This window comes from Panulirus ornatus, chromosome 1, assembly GCF_036320965.1.
Source record: "Panulirus ornatus isolate Po-2019 chromosome 1, ASM3632096v1, whole genome shotgun sequence".
NCBI classification, from domain to species: domain Eukaryota; kingdom Metazoa; phylum Arthropoda; class Malacostraca; order Decapoda; family Palinuridae; genus Panulirus; species Panulirus ornatus.
Genome location: NC_092224.1, coordinates 21938337 through 21960607, shown reverse-complemented (window position 1 = coordinate 21960607; position 22271 = coordinate 21938337). Strand labels below are relative to the sequence as shown.

Here is a 22271-nt window from a genome sequence, read left to right as displayed (position 1 = left end):
CTGCGCACAACTCTATCCATAGCCCACGCCTCGCAACCATACAGCATTGTTGGAACCACTATTCCTTCAAACATACCCATTTTTGCTTTCCGAGATAATGTTCTCGACTTCCACACATTTTTCAAGGCTCCCAAAATTTTCGCCCCCTCCCCCACCCTATGATCCACTTCCGCTTCCATGGTTCCATCCGCTGACAGATCCACTCCCAGATATCTAAAACACTTCACTTCCTCCAGTTTTTCTCCATTCAAACTCACCTCCCAATTGACTTGACCCTCAACCCTACTGTACCTAATAACCTTGCTCTTATTCACATTTACTCTTAACTTTCTTCTTCCACACACTTTACCAAACTCAGTCACCAGCTTCTGCAGTTTCTCACATGAATCAGCCACCAGCGCTGTATCATCAGCGAACAACAACTGACTCACTTCCCAAGCTCTCTCATCCCCCACAGACTTCATACTTGCCCCTCTTTCCAGGACTCTTGCATTTACCTCCCTAACAACCCCATCCATAAACAAATTAAACAACCATGGAGACATCACACACCCCTGCCGCAAACCTACATTCACTGAGAACCAATCACTTTCCTCTCTTCCTACCCGTACACATGCCTTACATCCTCGATAAAAACTTTTCACTGCTTCTAACAACTTGCCTCCCACACCATATATTCTTAATACCTTCCACAGAGCATCTCTATCAACTCTATCATATGCCTTCTCCAGATCCATAAATGCTACATACAAATCCATTTGCTTTTCTAAGTATTTCTCACATACATTCTTCAAAGCAAACACCTGATCCACACATCCTCTACCACTTCTGAAACCGCACTGCTCTTCCCCAATCTGATGCTCTGTACATGCCTTCACCCTCTCAATCAATACCCTCCCATATAATTTACCAGGAATACTCAACAAACTTATACCTCTGTAATTTGAGCACTCACTCTTATCCCCTTTGCCTTTGTACAATGGCACTATGCACGCATTCCGCCAATCCTCAGGCACCTCACCATGAGTCATACATAACATTAAATAACCTTACCAACCAGTCAACAATACAGTCACCCCCTTTTTTAATAAATTCCACTGCAATACCATCCAATCCTGCTGCCTTGCCGGCTTTCATCTTCCGCAAAGCTTTTACTACCTCTTCTCTGTTTACCAAATCATATATTATCATGAATGATTCGTGATTTGATTTTGAGAGTTTGTGTTTAATTCATAGTTTAAATTCAAGAGTTCGTGGTGAAGAACAGAACTACGATGAGCAGGAGATATCAATAGGGAGCTTTATTGAACAAGCTAGAAAAGTGTAGGCCCAAGCACGGATCCCTGGGGGACTCCGTTAATGACAGGTGACCACAGTGATGATTTCCCGTTCATCACGACCCTCCGCTTCCTATCACGTAACCAGGCTTCCGTCTGATATACTATGCAACCAGTCATCCCCAAGTCCGAACTTTATGCATCAGTTTAACATGGGGGGGACTTTGTCGAATGCTCTCGGGAAGTCCTGAAATATGATATATATATATATATATATATATATATATATATATATATATATATATATATATATATATATATATATATATATATTTGTTTTGTCGTGCGTATTGAATGCTGTATGATAAGATGACGGAGGTTTGAAAGGCGTGATCTGTGCGTTCTAAAACCATGCTATGTATGAGTAATCAGACTGTATTGTTCCAGATAGGCTACGATTTCATCTCCAATAATCAAATCCAGAAGTTTACTTATGATTGACGTGAGGCTAACAGGACGGTAATAGACAGGCAATCCACGGCATCCCTTTTTGTATATAGGAGTGACGTCTGCCAGTCTCCAGTGCTGTGGGACTACTCCACCCCAGGGAGACTTATTGAAAATATAGGTTAACGGTCCGACGGTTTTTAGTTTGACGTTTTCAGTTACTGAGGATAGAAACGATAAGGACCTGGGGTTTTAATAGTCTTCAGCTTATCTGGATTAGTACTTCTCTAACTGGGACGGTAAATTCTGGTATTGTGTGAGTGCTATGTATCACTGTCTCCAGATTCGTGTGGCTGCCTTTTACGTGTAAAAACAGAATTGAAAACCTTGCTCAGGGTTGTTGCTCATGTATTTAACGTCCACAATGGGTTCCCCATCCTCGTTTACTTAGGGTTCTATTCCACTCTTTTAATATTTCTTGTTACTGATGTATCCATAAAATATTTTAGATTCTTTGTTACTATCTCTTGCAATACTCACTTCGTATTCTCTCTCGGTTTTTTTGGGGGTTTTTTTGAGAAATCTTTTCACGTCTCTCCCAACTGTGTTATGTGTTGTAATATTAGGTTCGTTGTCTGATTTCTGAAGCTTGTAGAGTTTATTTCTATTCCCTATTGCTCTTGCAACAACTTGGGAGTACAATTCAGGCTTGTTGTAGGTTTTCATTGTTTCTGTCGTGCATGGCAATGAATGTCATTTGATGGTGTATAAACTGACGCTTATAACTGGCCCATAATTCCTCTGGGCATGGACCAACAAGGGTGAGACACTTCATTGCGTCGCACAACTCTCTGAAATTAGTCCTTTTAAAGTTAGGGGTAATGATTCTGGCTTTGAGGAGGTTCGGTTTCGATATTTACGTCAACCCTAACCATGTTATGGTCACACGTGCATAGATGTTCTCCAACACGGGTATTAGATGCTAAAAATTCGTGGGATGCAAGAATTAAATCGGTTACATTAGCTTCCCTCGTCAACTCGGTGAGGCTCTGTTCGAGATTATTGTCTTCGACAGAGTCTAGCAGATTGACTTTCTACACTTGAGATTATTTGTCAGCTGATTTCTGGAAGATTAAACTCCCCGAGAATGATCGAGTCTTAATTCTGCGTCGCTTGTTGTAAACTCTCGTACGTCAGATGTGCTGCTGGCTGGGTCCATGAGGAAGGAGGAGGAAGGGAGCGGCTGGATGGGTGGTTGAGGTGTGACGTAGACTTGAGGAAGGTGATGGAATTAGAACGAGGGTGAGGCCTTGGGTGAAGGCACGGGAACTGGGGGTTTGGGTGAGGGTGAGACGTTTCAGTTGGGGGACAGGGGAGGAAGCAGGGCGGTGAGGGTTAGGGTGATGATGACGTTTAAGGGGGAGGGAGGGGAAGAGGGGGGGCTTGTTGGGGAGGGTCTTTGGTTGGTGGGAGAAGGTACCGGCGGAGGAGGGTTGGGGCAGGTAGTGGGCGCAGAACGGGTGTGGAAGAGGAGGTTGTGTGGGGAGTGGGGCGAGCGAGGGAGGGACGGAGGGGTGGACCAGGATGGTTGGGGGGGAAGTAATCGCGGGGGGGGGGGGGGAGAGTAGTGCGACAGTTTTCAAACTCTGTAACTCAACCGTATTACGTTTTCTGAGGTTAACTCAACCGTATTACGTTTTCTGAGGTTAACTCAACCGTATTACGTTTTCTGAGGTTAAAAGCTTTGAGCGTTGACTCGAGTCCACTTAAATCACTTTGTTCAGACTTTTCTTCCAGGTTACTACAGTTAACGCTGAGCAAACAGTCATTGTCCGCTTCGTCTGGTCCCGTCGTTATAAAATCCTTCGTAAAACCACGACCACAGGACGTACATAGGTAGCCAGAAGCTGTGGCATTGTCTTCTTAATGTGTGTGTGTGTGTGTGTGTGTGTGTGTGTGTGTGGGCGAGGCGGCCCGTAAGAGCGAGTGCGCGTGTGCCTGATGTTGTGCCTCTCGACCATAGTGGCGTCGTGGGGGAGCCCATGATGGGGTACGTTTATAAGAAGGTAAGACGGATGATGTAGGAGGCGGGCGGGTGCAGCCTCAACAACACCAGCGTCTTTACCTTCGACATTTCAGTTGAATGGATCGACTCCACAGCAGTGGCTGTTGCGTTCCTCCTCTCTCTCTCTCTCTCTCTCTCTCTCTCTCTCTCTCTCTCTCTCTCTCTCTCTCTCTTTAGGTTGCTTACCTGCTCTGTATATGGCCAGTTGCTGTTTTTGTTGTTTTCTCGTGAACACCTGGGTAGCTGGAATTCGGTCTACAGACTTTGTCCACCTGCCGCATGACACACAGACAATACATAATTCACCCGATTTTTTTTTTTTTTTTTTATCTAAATCACAAATTTCCTTCATCTCTGTAACACTGCATCCCTCCACTTCCTTCACGTCTGTTCTTTCTTCTCTCACTCGATCTCCATCTCGTCTCGACACAACTACCTCAGTAAGACGTGGACAGGATATCTCAGTGGGGTAGACGAAATCTGGTTCAGTTCATTGTTTCTACGACCTAGTTTCAGCCCACTCTCCTCGTCAAAAACTCCTCGCTGCTTTCCTCTTTCCTTTGACGGTTCTGTAATTCCACCTCTTGACTCAAATGAACATACTTGGTATTACAGTAACTTCCACTCTGTCTTGGAAACCCCACATACAGGAATAGCGAGGTCTGCTTCTAAGAAACTGGGAGTCCTATATAGATATGATTTACTTTCTTCTGAACGGTTACTCCGTTTATACAAGGTATTGAATCGCCTTTGTATGGAGTACTGCTCTCACATCTGGGGTGGTTTTTGCTCTGCATTCTTATTTGAGAGAGTTGAGTCGAGAGCAGTCCGACTTAAAACTGTCCAAGGCCAACTTCCAAACTTGACCCTACGCTGCAATGTTGGTTCACTTTCCCTCTTCTACAGGTATTACTTTGAATTCTGCTCCCGAGAGCAGGCTGCTTGTGTGCCACCACCATTGGGGAGACCACGCAATATTCGGCTGCTGCGTCACGTGATTACTCTGTGGCTGGTGGTATCGTAAGGGTGGGCCGTTTTGATAACCGTTTCTTTCCCTACACCTAGGAACTTTGAAACTCTCTACCTTCTCGTGTCTTTGTCAATAACAATGACGTGGCACGTCTTGAAAGACATATTTTTCTTTTCCTCCAAAAAATCTTAAATATTTTCCCTTGTCACTTTTTTCCCCTCTCGTTAACCTCTCTATATTTCAGTTAAGTTGATGTGGATTTTTGTCTGTGACTGGAACCTCCAGCGTAAAAAAAAGAAGGGGGTGGGAGGAGTACGAAAACTACCCACGTATCAGCTCCGTGTCGTATGGGGCGACAAAACAGGCGAGAGCCGGGGGAGGAAGGAGGCTGGAAACTAGTCTCCCTCCCTGTATTGACACTTTCAAAAGCCAACGATGATTTCAAACCTCTAAGGCTCAGACTGCGGCGTTTGAATGTGCTTGGATGTCAAGCTGGATGAGTAGGGGAAGGTAGTTTCTGTGTTTGATGGGAGGAACCTAATTGTTCTGGGTGCATTCTTTTGTATTTTCCTATAGGTCTACACAGTTCACCTCCGTTGACCGGGTTCGAGACATGCCTAAGGTGTGATATAACAGCTTTATAGTTTAGATTCCCTTGTGTTGGTCATCCAACATCATTCCTCACACCTGTACAGTCTATAAGTCGAAGAGAAGCTTTCTCTAATTCTCATGAAGGAAACTTGACACGAGTTTGTAAGATGCGTCCCAAGAGCAGAAACCACCAAGGGTAATAGATTCTGTGAATCTGATGAAACCAGAGGTCCATTTTTTCTTTTTCTAGCAGAGATAAAGAAAACGCTTGCAAAGAGAACGGGAAATCAAAGAGTAGAAAGTCCCATTGTAAGAATACATGAATATACTTTTTCTGGGTATTCAAGCACAAATTTGTGTTCTATTATTCGATCCTGAATAGTTTGAAACATATTTAGGCAACATCCTTTATGTATAAAGAGGAAAGTATAAAAAAAAAAAAGAATTAAGTGCCATGATATTAGATATCTCGTTGTCAATAAGCTTATATTATTTTACAGCCATTTCTTTTCTCAGTGGAAAAGCGTTAGTATATCATTGTGTAGTTTATATTAATAAAATCTAGGTTAAAGTTTATTTAATGGTGCATTTAGTTTAAATGGAGTCGAGTCATATCTTTCGTTTCATGGTCATGTTTCATGTGGAACTTTTTTTTTTTTATCATCCAGTTGTTGATAGTTTGAAAACCAGGATTTTGTAGAAAAAAAAATGGGGAGGGTTACATTTCCCAATCATCAGTCTGTTAAAAAGGCAACATCGAACATTGCAACACAGGCCATGATGGATGGGTCATGGCTGAAGAGTGATTCGCTCTCTCTCTCTCTCTCTCTCTCTCTCCCTCTCTCTCTCTCTCTCTCTCTCTCTCTCTCTCTCTCTCTCTCTCACCTGTACTACCCGCCTGAAGTGTCAGGAGAGTTAGTAACGGCTGCGCAGCATAAACCCAGCACATCAGTGGTTGTCAAGTGTCACTCCTTGGACCCAGGTGGCTCTCTTGTCTTTTCTTTCTGCCTCACCCACACACGCGGGCTGTGCTGGCTCTCAGGCCACGGACTCACAATCCTTCCTCCTCCTCCTCCTCCTCCTCCTCCTCCTCACATGACATCACGTAACACACACGACTCGTTCCCTTCGAGACGCTTGTTTTTTCCTGCGGTGAGCGCTACGCGCGCGCTTGACCCATTTCCGTCGTCAGTACTTGTCAGAGTACTCTCTCTCTCTCTCTCTCTCTCTCTCTCTCTCTCTCTCTCTCTCTCTCTTCTCTGGGCCACAAGCTGTGTGTGAATGATTATTGAAATTCCCCCGTGAATGGGCGAGCGGTGGGCCTTTAATACCGGTATTCATGATGTATAGCACTGCTGAACTCGGCCTCGGACGTCTTTTTTATATGGAGGGGTTTTTTTCCTCGTGACTGATTCTGTATTGAATAACTCATTAAACATGCAGTTTTTAATTTGGGGAACTGGTTTATAATTATCAATTAACAGTCGGCATCTGTGTGTCAGTGTAATTACCTATTTATACTGTAAGGGGGAGGGAGTTTTTACACTCGTGTGTCCCCCATCTGTGTGTGTGTGTGTGTGTGTGTGTGTGTGTGTGTGTGTGATACTAAATGCTGATAATTAACGGTTTGTTGAGTAAACTCCAGCCAGAGGCTGAATATATACAGAAAATTATATATATAACAGAAGTAAAAGGTAATGTATATCATGCGGGTTTACAGTTTACTAATTTACAGGTCACTGGTTTACACTTTACTAGTCACTGATGATGTTCACATTGATAAGAACAGAGCTGTTTTTATAGTGATTGGTACCATGGGTATGATCGTTACGGTCTCTGCCGTGCCACACTGCAACACTGGGGACGAGTGATCTCCTGCGACAGGAGGTGACTGCGGCGGGGATGGTGCAGTGACTTCATCCCGAACTGTTGGATGAGGTCCAGGTGATGGGTGGGGTGAGTGTCGGGAGGATGACTGTGTTGAGCGCTTGGTGATGGATGTGTGTTTGTGTGTGTGTGTGTGTGTGTGTGTTGTTGTTGTAAGTGGATATATAATTTTGTGTTACTGTTGAGTGAGTGTGAAATGTTCTTTTTACCTCATGAACTGGGTGTGTTTACTCTTTGCGGTACACTTGTCGACGCCTGACGGCAGTTCGTGCCAACTCAATTTCTCGCAGAAAAGTTGAATTCATGAACGAGATATGCCACAGCCTTGCCAGGCACCTCCCACACCCCGGTGGACGACACAGCCGCCAGGTGTCTGGCGTGGGCAGCACTACAGGGGCTGTGGCCGCCGCCCACACCAGACAGGTTGGTGGGCGAGGAACGATGGACCTCCTCCAGAGGTCTGGGGTCTCAGCCGCCACCCGGGCCAAAGGGGTCGGGGAGTATAAGGCCACATCCACACCTCAGACCCCCCTAGAGGAAAATGTACACACCCCACGAACCGCCGACACTCACATTACATGTTTTTGTTCTTTCTGTGAGTTTCTGCCCTCTGTGTGTGTTTAGCATTTGACCCAGAGGGTTTGAGGTAAAGATAGGGTTAGTACGTTAGGTTTGGAGGTAGGATACGGTGCCTGTGTGGTGGGAGCAGCTCGTAACATTTTGTGAGGTTGTGCTTAAGAAACTGATTTAACTCACTCCAAACGCCAGCTTTCACGAGTCACACTGACACGCACCAGCATGTTCATTAATGAGGGAGACACGACTTGAACTCATCTGCTAAAACCTCTCTCAAACTGCAGTCACTTCAGAGGACGTCTTAACTTTACACTCATTTTCACAGCATCTTTATTACACTCTTGTGGGTCAGGTCAGGTGGCAGTATCACTGTATCTGATCTTCATTACATCCTCTTGTTCTCAACACCCGCATCTTCACAACACCCTCATGTTCACAACACCCTCATCTTCACAACACCTGCATGTTCACAACACCCTCATCTTCACAACACCCGCATGTTCACAAGGTTTTTGAACGAGGGATGTTGACATGTGGAAGATGTGGAGTTGATGGCAGGGAGTGGATGAAGATAGTACTTGAAGCATGACGAAAGTAATATAACAGTTAACGACGAGGTTTTTTTTTTTTCTGTGTGTGTGTGTGTGTGTGTATGTGTGTGTGTGTGTGAGAGAGTGATATTATGTTTACCCGAGGGTACGTGACGTGATTCGAACGACTTTGACCCTCATTTCTCTCGACAATTTACTTGTTTATGAGATAATGAACCCCACTTAACCTAACCTTGCCTGACTAAGCTAACCTAACCAAGCCTAACTTAGCCTACCCTAACTTAACCTAACCAAGCCTAACTTAACCTAACCTAACCTAACCAAACCTAACCAAGGGGATCAGTGTTTTCTAGCCGGGGGGTTCTGCCCCCAGACCCCCGGTGTGTCTAGACCTTCCCGTGTATGTTGTGTGAGGCAGGAGGCGAGCGAGGGCCGGGGAAGGCAGATAATGCTCCACTAAAAGCTTCCATTACCTTTGTTTCTGACAAGAAAAACTGATATATATATATATATATATATATATATATATATATATATATATATATATATATATATATAAACAGAGGATTCTTCATTTTTGGAATCCTTTCTGCTTCTGGTTAGAAAAAGTAAAGAAATAAACTAGGAGTATTTGTAAATACATTCGACCTTGCGAACCTTAAAGTCGACGGTTCGACCTTTGCACTCGACGGTTCCACCCTTGAACACAACGGTTCGGCTCTTGAACTGGACGTCACGACCCTTGAGTACGAAGATACGACCCACCCTTGAGCCTGACGGTACGTCATTGAATAGGTTGGCCATGTCTTTAAAACCTTACTCCCGCAGGATCAGGTCAGAGACCATGCCATCGTACTCAGGGTCGAACTCTTGTCCTCAGTGTTCGTGCCGTCGTGTTCAAGGAGTAGAGTACCGTTGCGCTCAGAGGGTGAACAGTGTGGCAGTGATTTGTGATGGAAGCGTCCATCGGCGGGCGGGCGGCAGACCAGGCAGGTCCTCCAGCCCAGAGGCATTAACGTCAAGAAACTGACAAGAATCACCGAAGAGGAGGAGGAGGGGATATGGTGAGGGTGCGAGTGTCCTTGTTCATCCTGTCGGTGTTCTTGCTGAGTTATGGCCGCCCGCAATCTCGTCTCCCACTATCTTGTTCGTATATATATATATATATATATATATATATATATATATATATATATATATATATATATATAAACTTTTAGTTCAGAACTGATTTGTCTTATCACCTACGGTAACTCTCTCCTTTTTTCCACAGTAACTTCTTCCTAAAAACACAAGCCCTTCCCACATGTAAGTACCAGCCGCTTCTCTTTAAACTAACCACCTTGTTTTTTCTTCTCTCCCTGGGCAGGTCGTTCGGCGTGCTACTGTGGGAGGTGATGTCGCTGGGCTACATGCCTTACCCTGGCAGAGGGAACCAGGAGGTGATGCAGCTGGTGACCAACGGAGGCCGCCTGGAGCCGCCCACCAACTGCCCAGGACCCGTGTACCGCATCATGACCCAGTGCTGGCACCCCATCCCCGACGAGCGTCCCACCTTCACCACCATCCTCGAGCGGCTCGGTTACTGCATACAGGTGAGGCTCAGGATCATAGTTACTGCATACAGGTGAGGCTCAGGATTGGTTACTGCATACAGGTGAGGCTCAGGATCATAGTTACTGCATACAGGTGAGGCTCAGGATTGGTTACTGCATACAGGTGAGGCTCAGGATCATAGTTACTGCATACAGGTGAGGCTCAGGATTGGTTACTGCATACAGGTGAGGCTCAGGATCATAGTTACTGCATACAGGTGAGGCTCAGGATCATAGTTACTGCATACAGGTGAGGCTCAGGATCATAGTTACTGCATACAGGTGAGGCTCAGGATCATAGTTACTGCATACAGGTGAGGCTCAGGATCATAGTTACTGCATACAGGTGAGGCTCAGGATCATAGTTACTGCATACAGGTGAGGCTCAGGATCATAGTTGAGGTCTTTGTTGTGCTGGTGAGGGTGGTACCATACGTTGGTGGTGAGGCTCCTCTGTAAAGGTGAGCAGGGTGTGCTGTGTGTATAGTTGAAGTGTCTCTTGTACAGAGGGTACTGTATGAAGATGAGAGTATTCTGTGCTGGTAAGGAGGGTACTGTATTCAGGTGATGCTCCTGTCGCACAGGTAAGAGTAGGGTATACAAGTGAGATTTGCTACCTGTCACCAGAGGATGTTTTACCACAGCACCACAACCGCACTCAAAGTGGATAGGGTAACACACGGAACACCTCCACACCCACAGCTAAAACGCCACCTGCACACCCACAGTGGTTGGACTAACACACTCCCACCTCCAAAGCCACAGTGGCGGAAGACACCACCTCCACACCCACCTCTCTCAGCTGATGGTGGAGGAGTTTGGTTTAACTAATCCCCTGCGGTTTACCTCTTGTCTTTGGTTCCCTTGTGGGGCTAAACTCTTACACTCCACCTTCCCAGGCCTTTTGTTCCTTGTATCTGAGAAAGAACCTTTTATTCTCTCTCTCTTTTATGCTATTTTTTTGTGTAGCGAGTTAGTGGTGAGATATAGGTGTCACCTGGGCAGATGGAAGTTTAGTTGTCTGTATAGTAATAAGGAGTTGTAGGTTATTGTTATTGTCTGTATAGATGAGACAAGTTGCAGGTTATAATTGTGATCGATGCAGGTGGAAGATAGATGAGTTATTGTGAAAGTTTTCATAGTTTTATTGAGAAAATTGTCATAGGAAATTTTCATTATTCGCATAGACAGAAATTAATACCTAGTGTTAACCAATGACCTCATCCCTTTCTTGGAAAACATTAATTCATCCATCACGTACTCGTAGGTGAATATCAACAGCTGCACTACGTAATGGAATGAAACGAGAAGACATCCAGCTTCACAGAGCCATTAGTAGGTAATTAAAGCACAAACTCGGAACATTAGATGTAAATTAAGGTGGCTGTTGTACTGGTAATGGAGGATAATGTACGTTCGTGAGGTCTCTGTTGTTCAGTGTACTGTAGGTGAGGCTCCTGTTGTACAGCGAAGGGAACCTAAATACTAACAGAGGAGGCTACCTTATTTCATCAGGAAATTCGTATAACGAACTGAAACCCTGGAATGGATTAAGTAGTGTCGCCGACAGTCGAGTGTTAACCTCGAAAAATCAGGAAATATAGGAATAAAATGGATTCGTTCTAGGAAAACCACCATTAGTCACCACCAGATATTAATGAAAATTTCATCAGTAACCACGACGAGAATTCCATTCATACCAGTATTCTGAAACGATCGTTTTTCTTGCGAATCTAATCTCCCAACTCGCCAGTAGAGATCATCGGATGGCTTCGCATTTAGGTTATGTGTAGTGAATATGTTGGATCATGCGAGAAAGGAAGTGCGTTGCAATACCCTGCCTCACGTGGCGTGTGGCTGTCTGCCAGGGACTGGGCAAGACACACGGTCATAAGATCACCACAAAGTGATCGGGTGTGCAGGAACGAGCGTGATCGGCTTGACGGAAAACAAGGGCCAACGTAGAGGTAACTCAGATCAGACACAGGATGGAAATCTCTATGAGGCAGTGGTGTCGCACGGATCAGTGTTTGAAGCTTTATGTGAAGCCTCCGGAGATAATGCCAGTATCAGTGTCCGAAGCTTTGTATGAGAGTATGGGTGTTTCTTCGGAAAAGTGTTCGAAACTGTGTGAAGCAGAGATGGTGCCTGGATCATAAGCTGAAACTCTGAGACGTGGATGCCGCTAGGATCAGCGACTGAATCGATTGCCTGAGATTAAAAGCTGAAGCTTTAAAGACGAGGAGTTTGCTGGGAACAGTAGCTGAGATTTTGAACGAAACGTTTCGTGTAGCAGACTGAAAGTGAAAATCGAAATATAGACGGGAGTAGATGAATCTCGGTATCTTGAAACAGAGCAAATTGGACTGTAACTTTGAAATATTCGTCGCATCTAAAGTCAGGGTTATTGGCTCTAAACGTTAAAGTTGGAATATAGTTTGGGTCATTGTCAAAGATATCTGGATTAGCAACTGAAACTGAAGCAAAGCATTACTAGACATCATTGGCTGAAACTCTTGAGCAGAAACGTAGCTTTCATGAGTGGCTGAAACGTATCTAAATTCAGTGGTTGACCTTCCAAAGCTGAAATGTTACTTGGATGAACGACTGAAACACTGTAGCGGAGGTGAAGTGAGGGTCAGTGACTGAGGTCCTGAAAAACCAGGATCAAATGTGTAAGACTCCTGCTGGAAAAATGTTGGTGGAACATGGAACTCCCAGAGAGGAGGGTCCTGTCGCTGTGTGGCCCCTAAGCACGATGGTATGACACTTGAGCACGACTGTACAACCCTTGAGCACGATGGTATGACCCTTCAGCACGACGATACTACCCTTGAGGACAACAGTGCGACCCTTGAGCACGACAGTACGACCCTTGAGCACAACGGTGCGACCCTTGAGTACGGCGGTACGACCCTTGAGCACTACTGTATGACCCTTGAACACAATGGTGCGACCCGTGAGTACGACGGTACGACCCTTGAGCACTACTGTATGACCCTTGAATACAACGGTACGACCCTTAAGCTCGACGGTACGACTCTTGAGCACGACGGGATGACCCTTGAGGTCGACGGTACGACTCTTGAACACGACGGTATGGTCCTGGGTATGAGAGCCTGGCCTCTGGCATGTCACCTGAGAGTCGAGCCAAAGGTCAGGCCATAATACCCAAGGGTTACTCGGTCGTGCTCAAGGGTCGCCCCGTCGTGTTCAAGGGTCATATTGTCGTGCTCAAGGGTCATACCGTCGTGCTCGAGGGTCATACTGTCGTGTTTATGGGTTTATGGATTGTATGTTTACATCCCGGAACACAAAGAAGAGATTGTTGGATGTGAACGTGCTAAGAGGGAAAACAGGCGGAATGTTTGATTTTATAATGACTGAGATCATTGTAGAATATAGTGAAGGGTTAAGGAATAGAGACAAGTGAATAAACTTAAAAGAGTATCCTGCGATCAAAGATACCAGGAGAGACTGAGAAGAGAATAGAAAAGCGTCATAATAAGTGAAACGAAAGAAGTGGAAGAGGAGAAGGTATGGGGAAACAGTACACAAGTGTGCGAGTTAGGTGTGTGGGAGCTGTGGAAAGTGGGATCTAGGCGTATAAGAAGAGGTACTGAGTGGTGGGATGAGGACGTTAAATCGTTTGTGAAATAAAGAGAGACTTGTATGGACGATATCTGCAGGGAAGGAGTCAAGATGATTGGGAGGAGTACAAGATGAAATTATGAGACGTCAAGGGAAAAGTACGGTTAGAGGTGACGAGAAAAAAAAAAAGAAAATGTCAGAAGAAAATTTAGTGTGAGAACATCAGATCGGCGACGGTAATATCTCGTGGGAAAACGATGAAGATGTAAAAATAGAATGGATTGTATATTCTGAAGGACTGTTGAGTGTATCAAACGGTGGAGAGACGGATATGTGGAGTGTTTGGGAATAGGGAGTATGAGGAATGATAGAGTGATGGGTTATGAAAGGAGAGGAGGGAGGTGAAAGCTTTGCATATAAAGAAATCTCCCAAAGCATCAAGAGTGGAGGGGAGAGGAGCTGTGTTTCCCTAGGGCGAGGTTGTCAGACCTGCCAGGGATCAACACCCGTCTTGTATTTCCTGAATGTAGATTTCCTAGGTTGTTGAAAAGGTGCGTGCGTAAAAAGATTTGCATATTGGGTCTTTTCAGTCTCTGTTAAATTATATATATATATATATATATATATATATATATATATATATATATATATATATATATATATATATATATATATATATACCACAAATCCAAACCCGCCGGTAATGAGAGAGGGAGGCGCCGGCGACTGTGGAAATATTCACCATATTCGTCTCTGAATAAAACATGTTTCCCTGGAATTCTCAATGCTTTTGATGATCCAGCATTTCATCCTTGCTGAGCAGTACTGCGAATTTCCACATCACGTACGTGTTTACCTCTCGTAGCTGCCAACATCACGTACGTGTTTACCTCTCGTAGCTGCCAACATCACGTACGTGTTTACCTCTCGTAGCTGCCAACATCACGTACGTGTTTACCTCTCGTAGCTGCCAACATCACGTACGTGTTTACCTCATGTAGCTGCCAACATCACGTACGTGGTTACCTCTCGTAGCTGCCAACATCACGTACGTGTTTACCTCATGTAGCTGCCAACATCACGTACGTGGTTACCTCATGTAGCTGCCAACATTTATTGATTTTCCAGCTCATCTGGCGATCACTGGGAGGATGAGAACATTTCTCCCGCATGTACAATGCTCACCCTAATCTAACTTTCCCCACCATTTCATATACGAAAAAAAAAATCTATCGTCGTTCTTACAGTCACTGCCTCTGCTGTCCACATCTCCCGCTGGCCTCACTACCAGAGAACTTGCCTCACCCCGGAGGCTCTCTCTCTCTCTCTCTCTCTCTCTCTCTCTCTCTCTCTCTCTCTCTCTCTCTCTCTCTCTCTTTCTCTCTCCCACCTCATCTTACCATCCTGGTTTCACTCGTTTTCTAAGACGTATAAACACGCAAGACTTATTGCGTATCTTACTATCCATCCTCTGCTGTAGTCCCTACAGCGTCGTACGTCTACCATCAGCAATATGTCTTGTATGTGTGTGTGTGATTCTCTCGTGCACTGAAGGAACCCTTGCAGATGCAGTGTTGGTTTCTTTCCTTCCATCGCTAAACTTAAGGACTGTACATCTTCCCATGCTTCTCCTAACTGCTACGACCTGTAGCTGTCCTTTGTACCAAAAGACGAGGATTCCACGTCCTCAAAAAAACTCATAGATTTTTTTTTTCTTGAGTTTCTTTGTTGTTGTTTTTTTTTTTGCTATTAAAGGTCTGATATCGATTAGCAGTTTTCTCCTTCACTGGAGCCTTTGTCATGAGAAAAAAAAAATTATTGGGAACAAAGATCCACCCATCTCTCTCTCTCTCTCTCTCTCTCTCTCTCTCTCTCTCTCTCTCTCTCTCTCTCTCTCTCTCTCTCTCTCTCTCTATCTATCTATCTATCTCTCGAGTCAGCACGAGATTGGTTGTTGACCTTTCACTTCTTTCGCACAGACCGCTTTCTTCTTTTCTTTCTCTGCCTCACTCACACGTGTAGGCTGCTGGCATTCAGTCCCCAAACACACTATCCCTCCTCCGCACACACAACATTTGACAACACAAGCGATGCGCTCTGCGTTACCCTAGGGTTTCCTACGATACGCGCTTGCTCTGCGTTCCCTGCAAAATTCCGTCGTAAGCCTCTCTCTCTCTCTCTCTCTCTCTCTCTCTCTCTCTCTCTCTCTCTCTCTCTCTCTCTCTCTCTCTCTCTCTCTCTCAGAGGCTAGTAGTAGGTGGTCGGCTGCCACGTAGCAGAAAGGTTATATATATATAGAACGTTGCCTTCACCTCCGACATATGTTTTTTTTTAATATTTTAACGCCATGACACTTGCTTAAAAGCTGTGGGGAGCATGAACTGCTACTACTACAGTTTTGCTGTTGGTTGTAGGGTGGACAGACTCGGGACCTGCCTAGCATGGGGGCCTGGCCTATAGGCCTCATGCAGTGGCCTCAGTTCCTATGTTCTGTCCAGGTGTATTCACGAAACTCTGGGAAAGATACTGAAATTCTCACTTTCTCTTTTTCTTCCCGCCGTTTGAAGTCTCACAATTTCGATGTTAGGTTATTCTGAAACAAAATTGGACATAGGTTCATATTGGTAATTTGCAAGTCGACGGGGGTCCGAACTTCGGTGTGAGGGGAGAGAAATACATTTTTGTAACGTTTGCTGTATTTCTTGACTTTCGCAGTCTTGAAGGTTCAGTGTGTGTGTGGCTGGAGTCCTACGGTGCTGAGGCAAACCCATATCTTGTTAGCATGGATTCATGACAAGGCTCTTCGTCTGTCCACACACAGGCCATCGTGAAACTGAACACCTGCTTGTGGTTAGAGGAACCCTCTGGTGTTTATGTATCCCTGCTTTGGTTCCTCATATCCTGTTGATGGTTCGAAAAACCTAGGGGGTTTCTGAGAACCTGTTGGTGTTTCCAAGAGGATGATGGTGTTTCTGGAAACTTAATAGTGTGTGTGTGTGTGTGTGTGTGTCAAAACCTGCCTGTGTTCCGACAAAAAACCTCAGTGCTTAGAGATGTACAGATTGTAGGGAACTTGACCTCATCATACTATATCTCGAAAGCGTAACGAAATAATAGACATCCTACGATATCCTTTGAAGCTTTTGTCGCATCAAGGACTTGCACTACTTAACATTTTTTTCTTTTACTATCTTGACTTAAAATCAGTTTGATACAAGTATATATTTCTTTCTTTCTGAAGATGTGCAGAAACGGATATCAGAATATGTGTGTCAGGGGTGTCATACCTACCTCATCTCGTAATGTCAAAGAATAATTTTTCTTTTTGTATTTTCATGATATATAAAGCAATCACTCAGATGAATATAGAAAACAGTCACTCGTATCGATACTGTAAACGATCACTTGGCGAAATATCAACATATACATCAGGAACCAATGCTCGGTGGCCTACAGCCTTTCAAAAATGTAAATTTTCTAGTCGTGGATATTTCCCAAGTAGGTGAATCGAGAATGGGTTGTGTTGTGTCTGTATTTTCCTCTGCAGCAAAGAGATATCTATATTTAAGATACGTTATGGAAATAAACCACTGCCTGATAATGATGGACGTCCCTTAATGAGATTCATTAAGGATAATCTGAGCATCAAGAATATGTTTTAAGAATTCCTTGACTCGCACATCATGGGAGTGGGGAGCACACTGGTGGGGCTACACAAGTTAATGTTGACTGACGTCCATCAAGACAAGAGTCTTTTCGAAAACTGCTAAAACTCGCTAGATTCATCCAGCGGAATCCTTCCCGCCTCTGGAGGGAGACTCCTCTGGTCTTTATACATGTGTTCTAGACGGATAAACACTGGGAAACTTTTCCTTAAGTGGTTCATTTAATGGTGTGTTTACAGAGGCTGTGTCGTCTGGCATTTGATACGTCGTGTGGCGTGATTGATCGCTGGTAATTCAGACATGGTGGTGGTGGTGGTCTTCTTGTGGCTTGATTTCCCGTCAGGACATGGAACGTGGTTTGATGTCGTCGTGGTTGGTTACGGGGGACGTGTTTGGTCATGGCAGTGTACGTCAGGATGTTGGCATATTTGTGGCGTGGTTGGTTACAGGACCATTTGACAGGATGTGCTTAAGTGGTGTCGTTCATAGAACACTTGGTGTTATGATGTAACAAGAGACCTGGATGGTTTACTTGATCACTGATGACGTGGCAGGTTGTTGACGTGGCTGGTTCCTGAGGCATCTCGTCCGACAGCGTGTTAGTGTTGTGGTTGGTCCCTGGTAACTCTTCGTGAATTACCTTCTGATTACCTTTTTTCCCTCGAGCAAAAATCAGTATATTTTTTTTTTTTTTCCTCAAGGACAGAAATCACTCTTCAACCATTTCTGTGCAGCTGATCATCAAGTCCCAGACGGCACGCAGCTGTCGACTCCTCCAGCCCAGAAGACCTTATCATCGGGTCAGCTGGCTGGCTCCGACCCAGCTGGAAAGATGTCGTTTTTACCTCGGCCTTGCGTGGGAAACGCGAGTTTAACCTCAGGAACACGGAGGTACGAGCATTCAGTACGATGGTACGACCTATGAGCACGAAGGTACGATCGTTCAGTACGATGGTACGACCTGTGAACACGAAGGTACGAGCGTTCAGTTCGATAGCACGACCGGTGAACACGAAGGTACGATCGTCGGGTATTGATGATGTCACAACTGGCGTGGCCCTTCGGGTTTAGGACAGTGGTCACGCCATCGTACCTAATGGTCATACATTCGCGCTGAAGGATCGCACCGTCGTGCTGAAGGATCGTACCGTCGTGCTGTAGGATCGTACCGTCGTGCTGTAGGATCGTACCGTCGTGCTGAAGGATCGTACCGTCGCGCTGAAAGATCGTACCGTCGTGCTGAAGGATCGTACCGTCGTGCTGAAGGACCGTACCGTCGCGCTGAAGGATCGTACCGTCGTGCTGAAGGACCGTACCGTCGCGCTGAAGGATCGTACCGTAGTGCTGAAGAATCGTACCGTCGTGCTGAAGGATCGTACCGTCGTGCTGAAGGATCGTGCCGTCGTGCTGAAGGATCGTACCGTCGTGCTGAAGGACCGTACCGTCGCGCTGAAGGATCGTACCGTCGTGCTGAAGGACCGTACCGTCGTGCTGAAGGATCGTACCGTCGTGCTGAAGGACCGTACCGTCGCGCTGAAGGATCGTACCGTCGTGCTGAAGAATCGTACCGTCGTGCTGAAGGATCGTACCGTCGTGCTGAAGAATCGTACCGTCGCGCTGAAGGATCGTACCGTCGTGCTGAAGAATCGTGCCGTCGCGCTGAAGGATCGTGCCGTCGTGCTGAAGGATCGTGCCGTCGTGCTGAAGGATCGTGCCGTCGTGCTGAAGGATCGTGCCGTCGTGCTGAAGGATCGTGCCGTCGTGCTGAAGGATCGTGCCGTCGTGCTGAAGGACCGTACCGTCGTGCTGAAGGACCGTACCGTCGCGCTGAAGGATCGTACCGTCGTGCTGAAGGACCGTACCGTCGCGCTGAAGGATCGTACCGTCGTGCTGAAGAATCGTACCGTCGTGCTGAAGGATCGTACCGTCGTGCTGAAGAATCGTACCGTCGCGCTGAAGGATCGTACCGTCGTGCTGAAGAATCGTACCGTCGTGCTGAAGGATCGTACCGTCGTGCTGAAGAATCGTACCGTCGCGCTGAAGGATCGTACCGTCGTGCTGAAGAATCGTACCGTCGTGCTGAAGGACCGTACCGTCGTGCTGAAGGATCGTACCGTCGTGCTGAAGGATCGTGCCGTCGTGCTGAAGGATCGTACCGTCGTGCTGAAGAATCGTGCCGTCGTGCTGAAGGATCGTACCGTCGTGCTGAAGGACCGTCACACCGGAGATGCCTCATCCTCTAGTGGTTTAGTTTCATGTGTCTACTGTCACGTCCACAGTGTGTCACTAGGTTAACAGAAACGTGTTTTGCTATAAACTTTAGTGATCAAGTTTATCATTGCGAGGATTCTCATTCCAGAGACTCGTCCCGATATACGTAGATGTGGATAATCAGAGAAGTGAAAAAAAAACATTGGTAGATTGATCATTAATGTTCAGGCAGCCACACTATAATGTTGCTGTCTTTGTTATGTGTGTTTGTACGTGCGATCAACATACATACACTAGTTTACCCACGCCTACCTTACACACCCTCCCTATACCCCCCCTCACATAGCGCCTTCCTTCACCCCCTCAAACACGCCTCTCTACACCCCCATCACATACACCTTCCTTCATCTCCTCACACAAAACTTCCCTACACTCCCTCACACACGCCTCCCTACACCAGTCATCACACACCTTGTCACACCACACACACCTCCCAGTGACATACCTCCTCTGAGCGAGACGTTATCAAGAAGACCCTTCCGACCACATCTCGGGACAGTGGTTCGAAACCTTACGAAACACAAGTAGAAAATTCCCTTATATATCTCATTATTCGTGATTTGGGAATTCATCATAAACATCAGTTGACGACTGAGTGCGTCCGTAACGTGACGTGACCAAATGGCAAATTTTCGACTCCACTGGACTCTGATGAATGTTCCAGTGTTCCGTGTCGCACTGGGTGAAGCACATCCGTCTGGGTCCACAGTAACACGAGATGTGTGTTGTTGACTCGGTATGTCTCCTTCGAAACCCAGTTCGTTGTTCTCTGCTTCATTCGCAGTGTGTGAACCGTGTAAGACGAGTGACTGAAACTGAGATGAAATGCTTCATTGAATGGTTGTAGACCGGATCATTTTGTATGCTGTACGAGTTTCCATATATTTCCTTGTTTCTTGGGTTTTGTTAATGGTTTATCAGTTTATGATTTATTCATGTAAATCCTTTCCTGCTGCTGACTTGTATCCTTCAGACCTTACAACATTTGTTTCTCTTTTCTTGTATTCATTTAGATGATTATCTATTTCTTGAAATATTTTCATGCAGTAAGTGTAGATGGGTCGTCACCTGCGACGGAGACTACAAGTAATTCACTTTCGTCCATCTTCCTCCTCACACACACACACACACACACACACACACACACATTAGGCATCATCAGGAATTTATCAGAAAGAGCAGAAACTGCGTCACAAAACTTGGATATGAAATGCAAAACGGAAACAAAATGTGTATAAGAAACACTCGGGAAAACCTTCCACAGCAAATAGAATATATAAATTAAAGGTTAAACTCTAAAAGTGATGCAAATTAACAATATCATGATGAGTAGTAAGAGTTACAACCTAAATACAAAATATTGATATTAATATTGCTCTTCTGCGTTTCCTCAGTTGTAAGTTTTTCTATATTTCTGTTTTCATATTTTGCATTTAGGTTGTAACTCGTACTACTCGTCATGATGTTGTTGATTTGCATCACTTTTAGAGTTTACCTATAATTTCTAAGTTCTATTTACTGTGGAGGGTTTTCCCAGTGTGTTTCTTGTATACATTTTGTTTGCACTTTACATTTTATATCCAAGTTTTGTGACTTTTTTTCTGTAGATTCCTGATGACGCCTATGTGAAGGAGAGAGCGTGATGGAAATAGAATGGATGATTTTGGAGAACTGGTGCTTGAACACCCACCTATTGATAATGTTATGCAGGTGCATCCAGTGATGCACCTTTTGCGGGAATCAACTTAGCAGGAGTGGGGTCCCCAGCCTTAGTCCAGCAGGCTAGTGGATGGGTAAGGTCGATGAAAACTTGCCATAACCCTTCCGTAAGAATCTGTACACTGGAGATATAAAGCACTTGAGTTATGTATTCAGTGTAGCGGTATTTACTGAAGGGAGAGAAGATCCAAGCCGTGGAGACGTATGTGAAGCGAAACTTTTCAACAGCAGGACTTCTTCCCACTGTCTCTGTGTGGAGACTGGCCACTTGAGGATTGGCCGTTGTGATGCCTCCTCCTCGTCCTCCCCCTAGAACAACTGACCTGTGGAATAATTCTCCTCCTCCTCCTCCTCCTCCTCCTTTCCCTCATCATATAACACGTCTTCCTTTAAGAGTCGGGTCATCAAACACCTGTAGAACCCCTGGTTAACGTCTGTTTTCTTTTCTTTTTCCTTTTACTTTTTTCCTTTCCCCCGGGATGGCATCGAGGGGGCATGTTTTGCAACGTCGGTCACAAATGACAAAAAATAGCATGATGGTGGCGGGTGAAAGACCCTGGGGTGGTGTGTCTTGAGAGGTGGAGCTTCAAAAGTATAGAGAGTGAGGAGGGAAGGAGGGATGGTATTGCTGGACGCGAAGGTCTGCAGGGGAACGTTGGTAATGAAGACGATCGTTAGGTGAGCGGAGGCACGGAGGGTGATGATGAAAAGGGGATCTTTGAAAGATTGCACGTGAATGAGATGGGTGAGGCAAAGGGGAATAGCTGAGTGAGGTAATGGCTCTCTCTCTCTCTCTCTCTCTCTCTCTCTCTCTCTCTCTCTCTCTCTCTCTCTCTCTCTCTCAAGAAATATGGCAAAATAGAAAATCTTAGTCTCAGAGTTTTTGAGCCTGTGGCAAGTTTGCCTCAGAAAAAAAAAGATAAAAGAAAGGTCACGGGTCATAATTTGGTTGGGGAAAGAAGACGTGTGAAGGTGAGGAAGATCCAGCGGAGCCTAGCGGTTGTAAGGGAAGGAAAAGGTCAGGGGTGTAAGAGATGTGTGGCAGTCCACACTAGCTGTAGTATTT

The 22271-nt window shown here is 45.4% G+C and overlaps 1 protein-coding gene across 2 annotated transcripts in view; it reads left to right on the top strand.

Moving 5' to 3' along the window:
• The window catches only part of LOC139763053 (tyrosine-protein kinase receptor-like), a 1458433-nt gene that overhangs the window by 1422446 nt on the left and 13716 nt on the right, over positions 1-22271 (top strand). For both annotated transcript variants that reach the window (XM_071688765.1, XM_071688676.1), the window contains one exon: positions 9734-9959. In XM_071688765.1, the coding sequence (XP_071544866.1) occupies positions 9734-9959 (226 nt within the window). The remainder of the gene's footprint in view (positions 1-9733; positions 9960-22271) is intronic.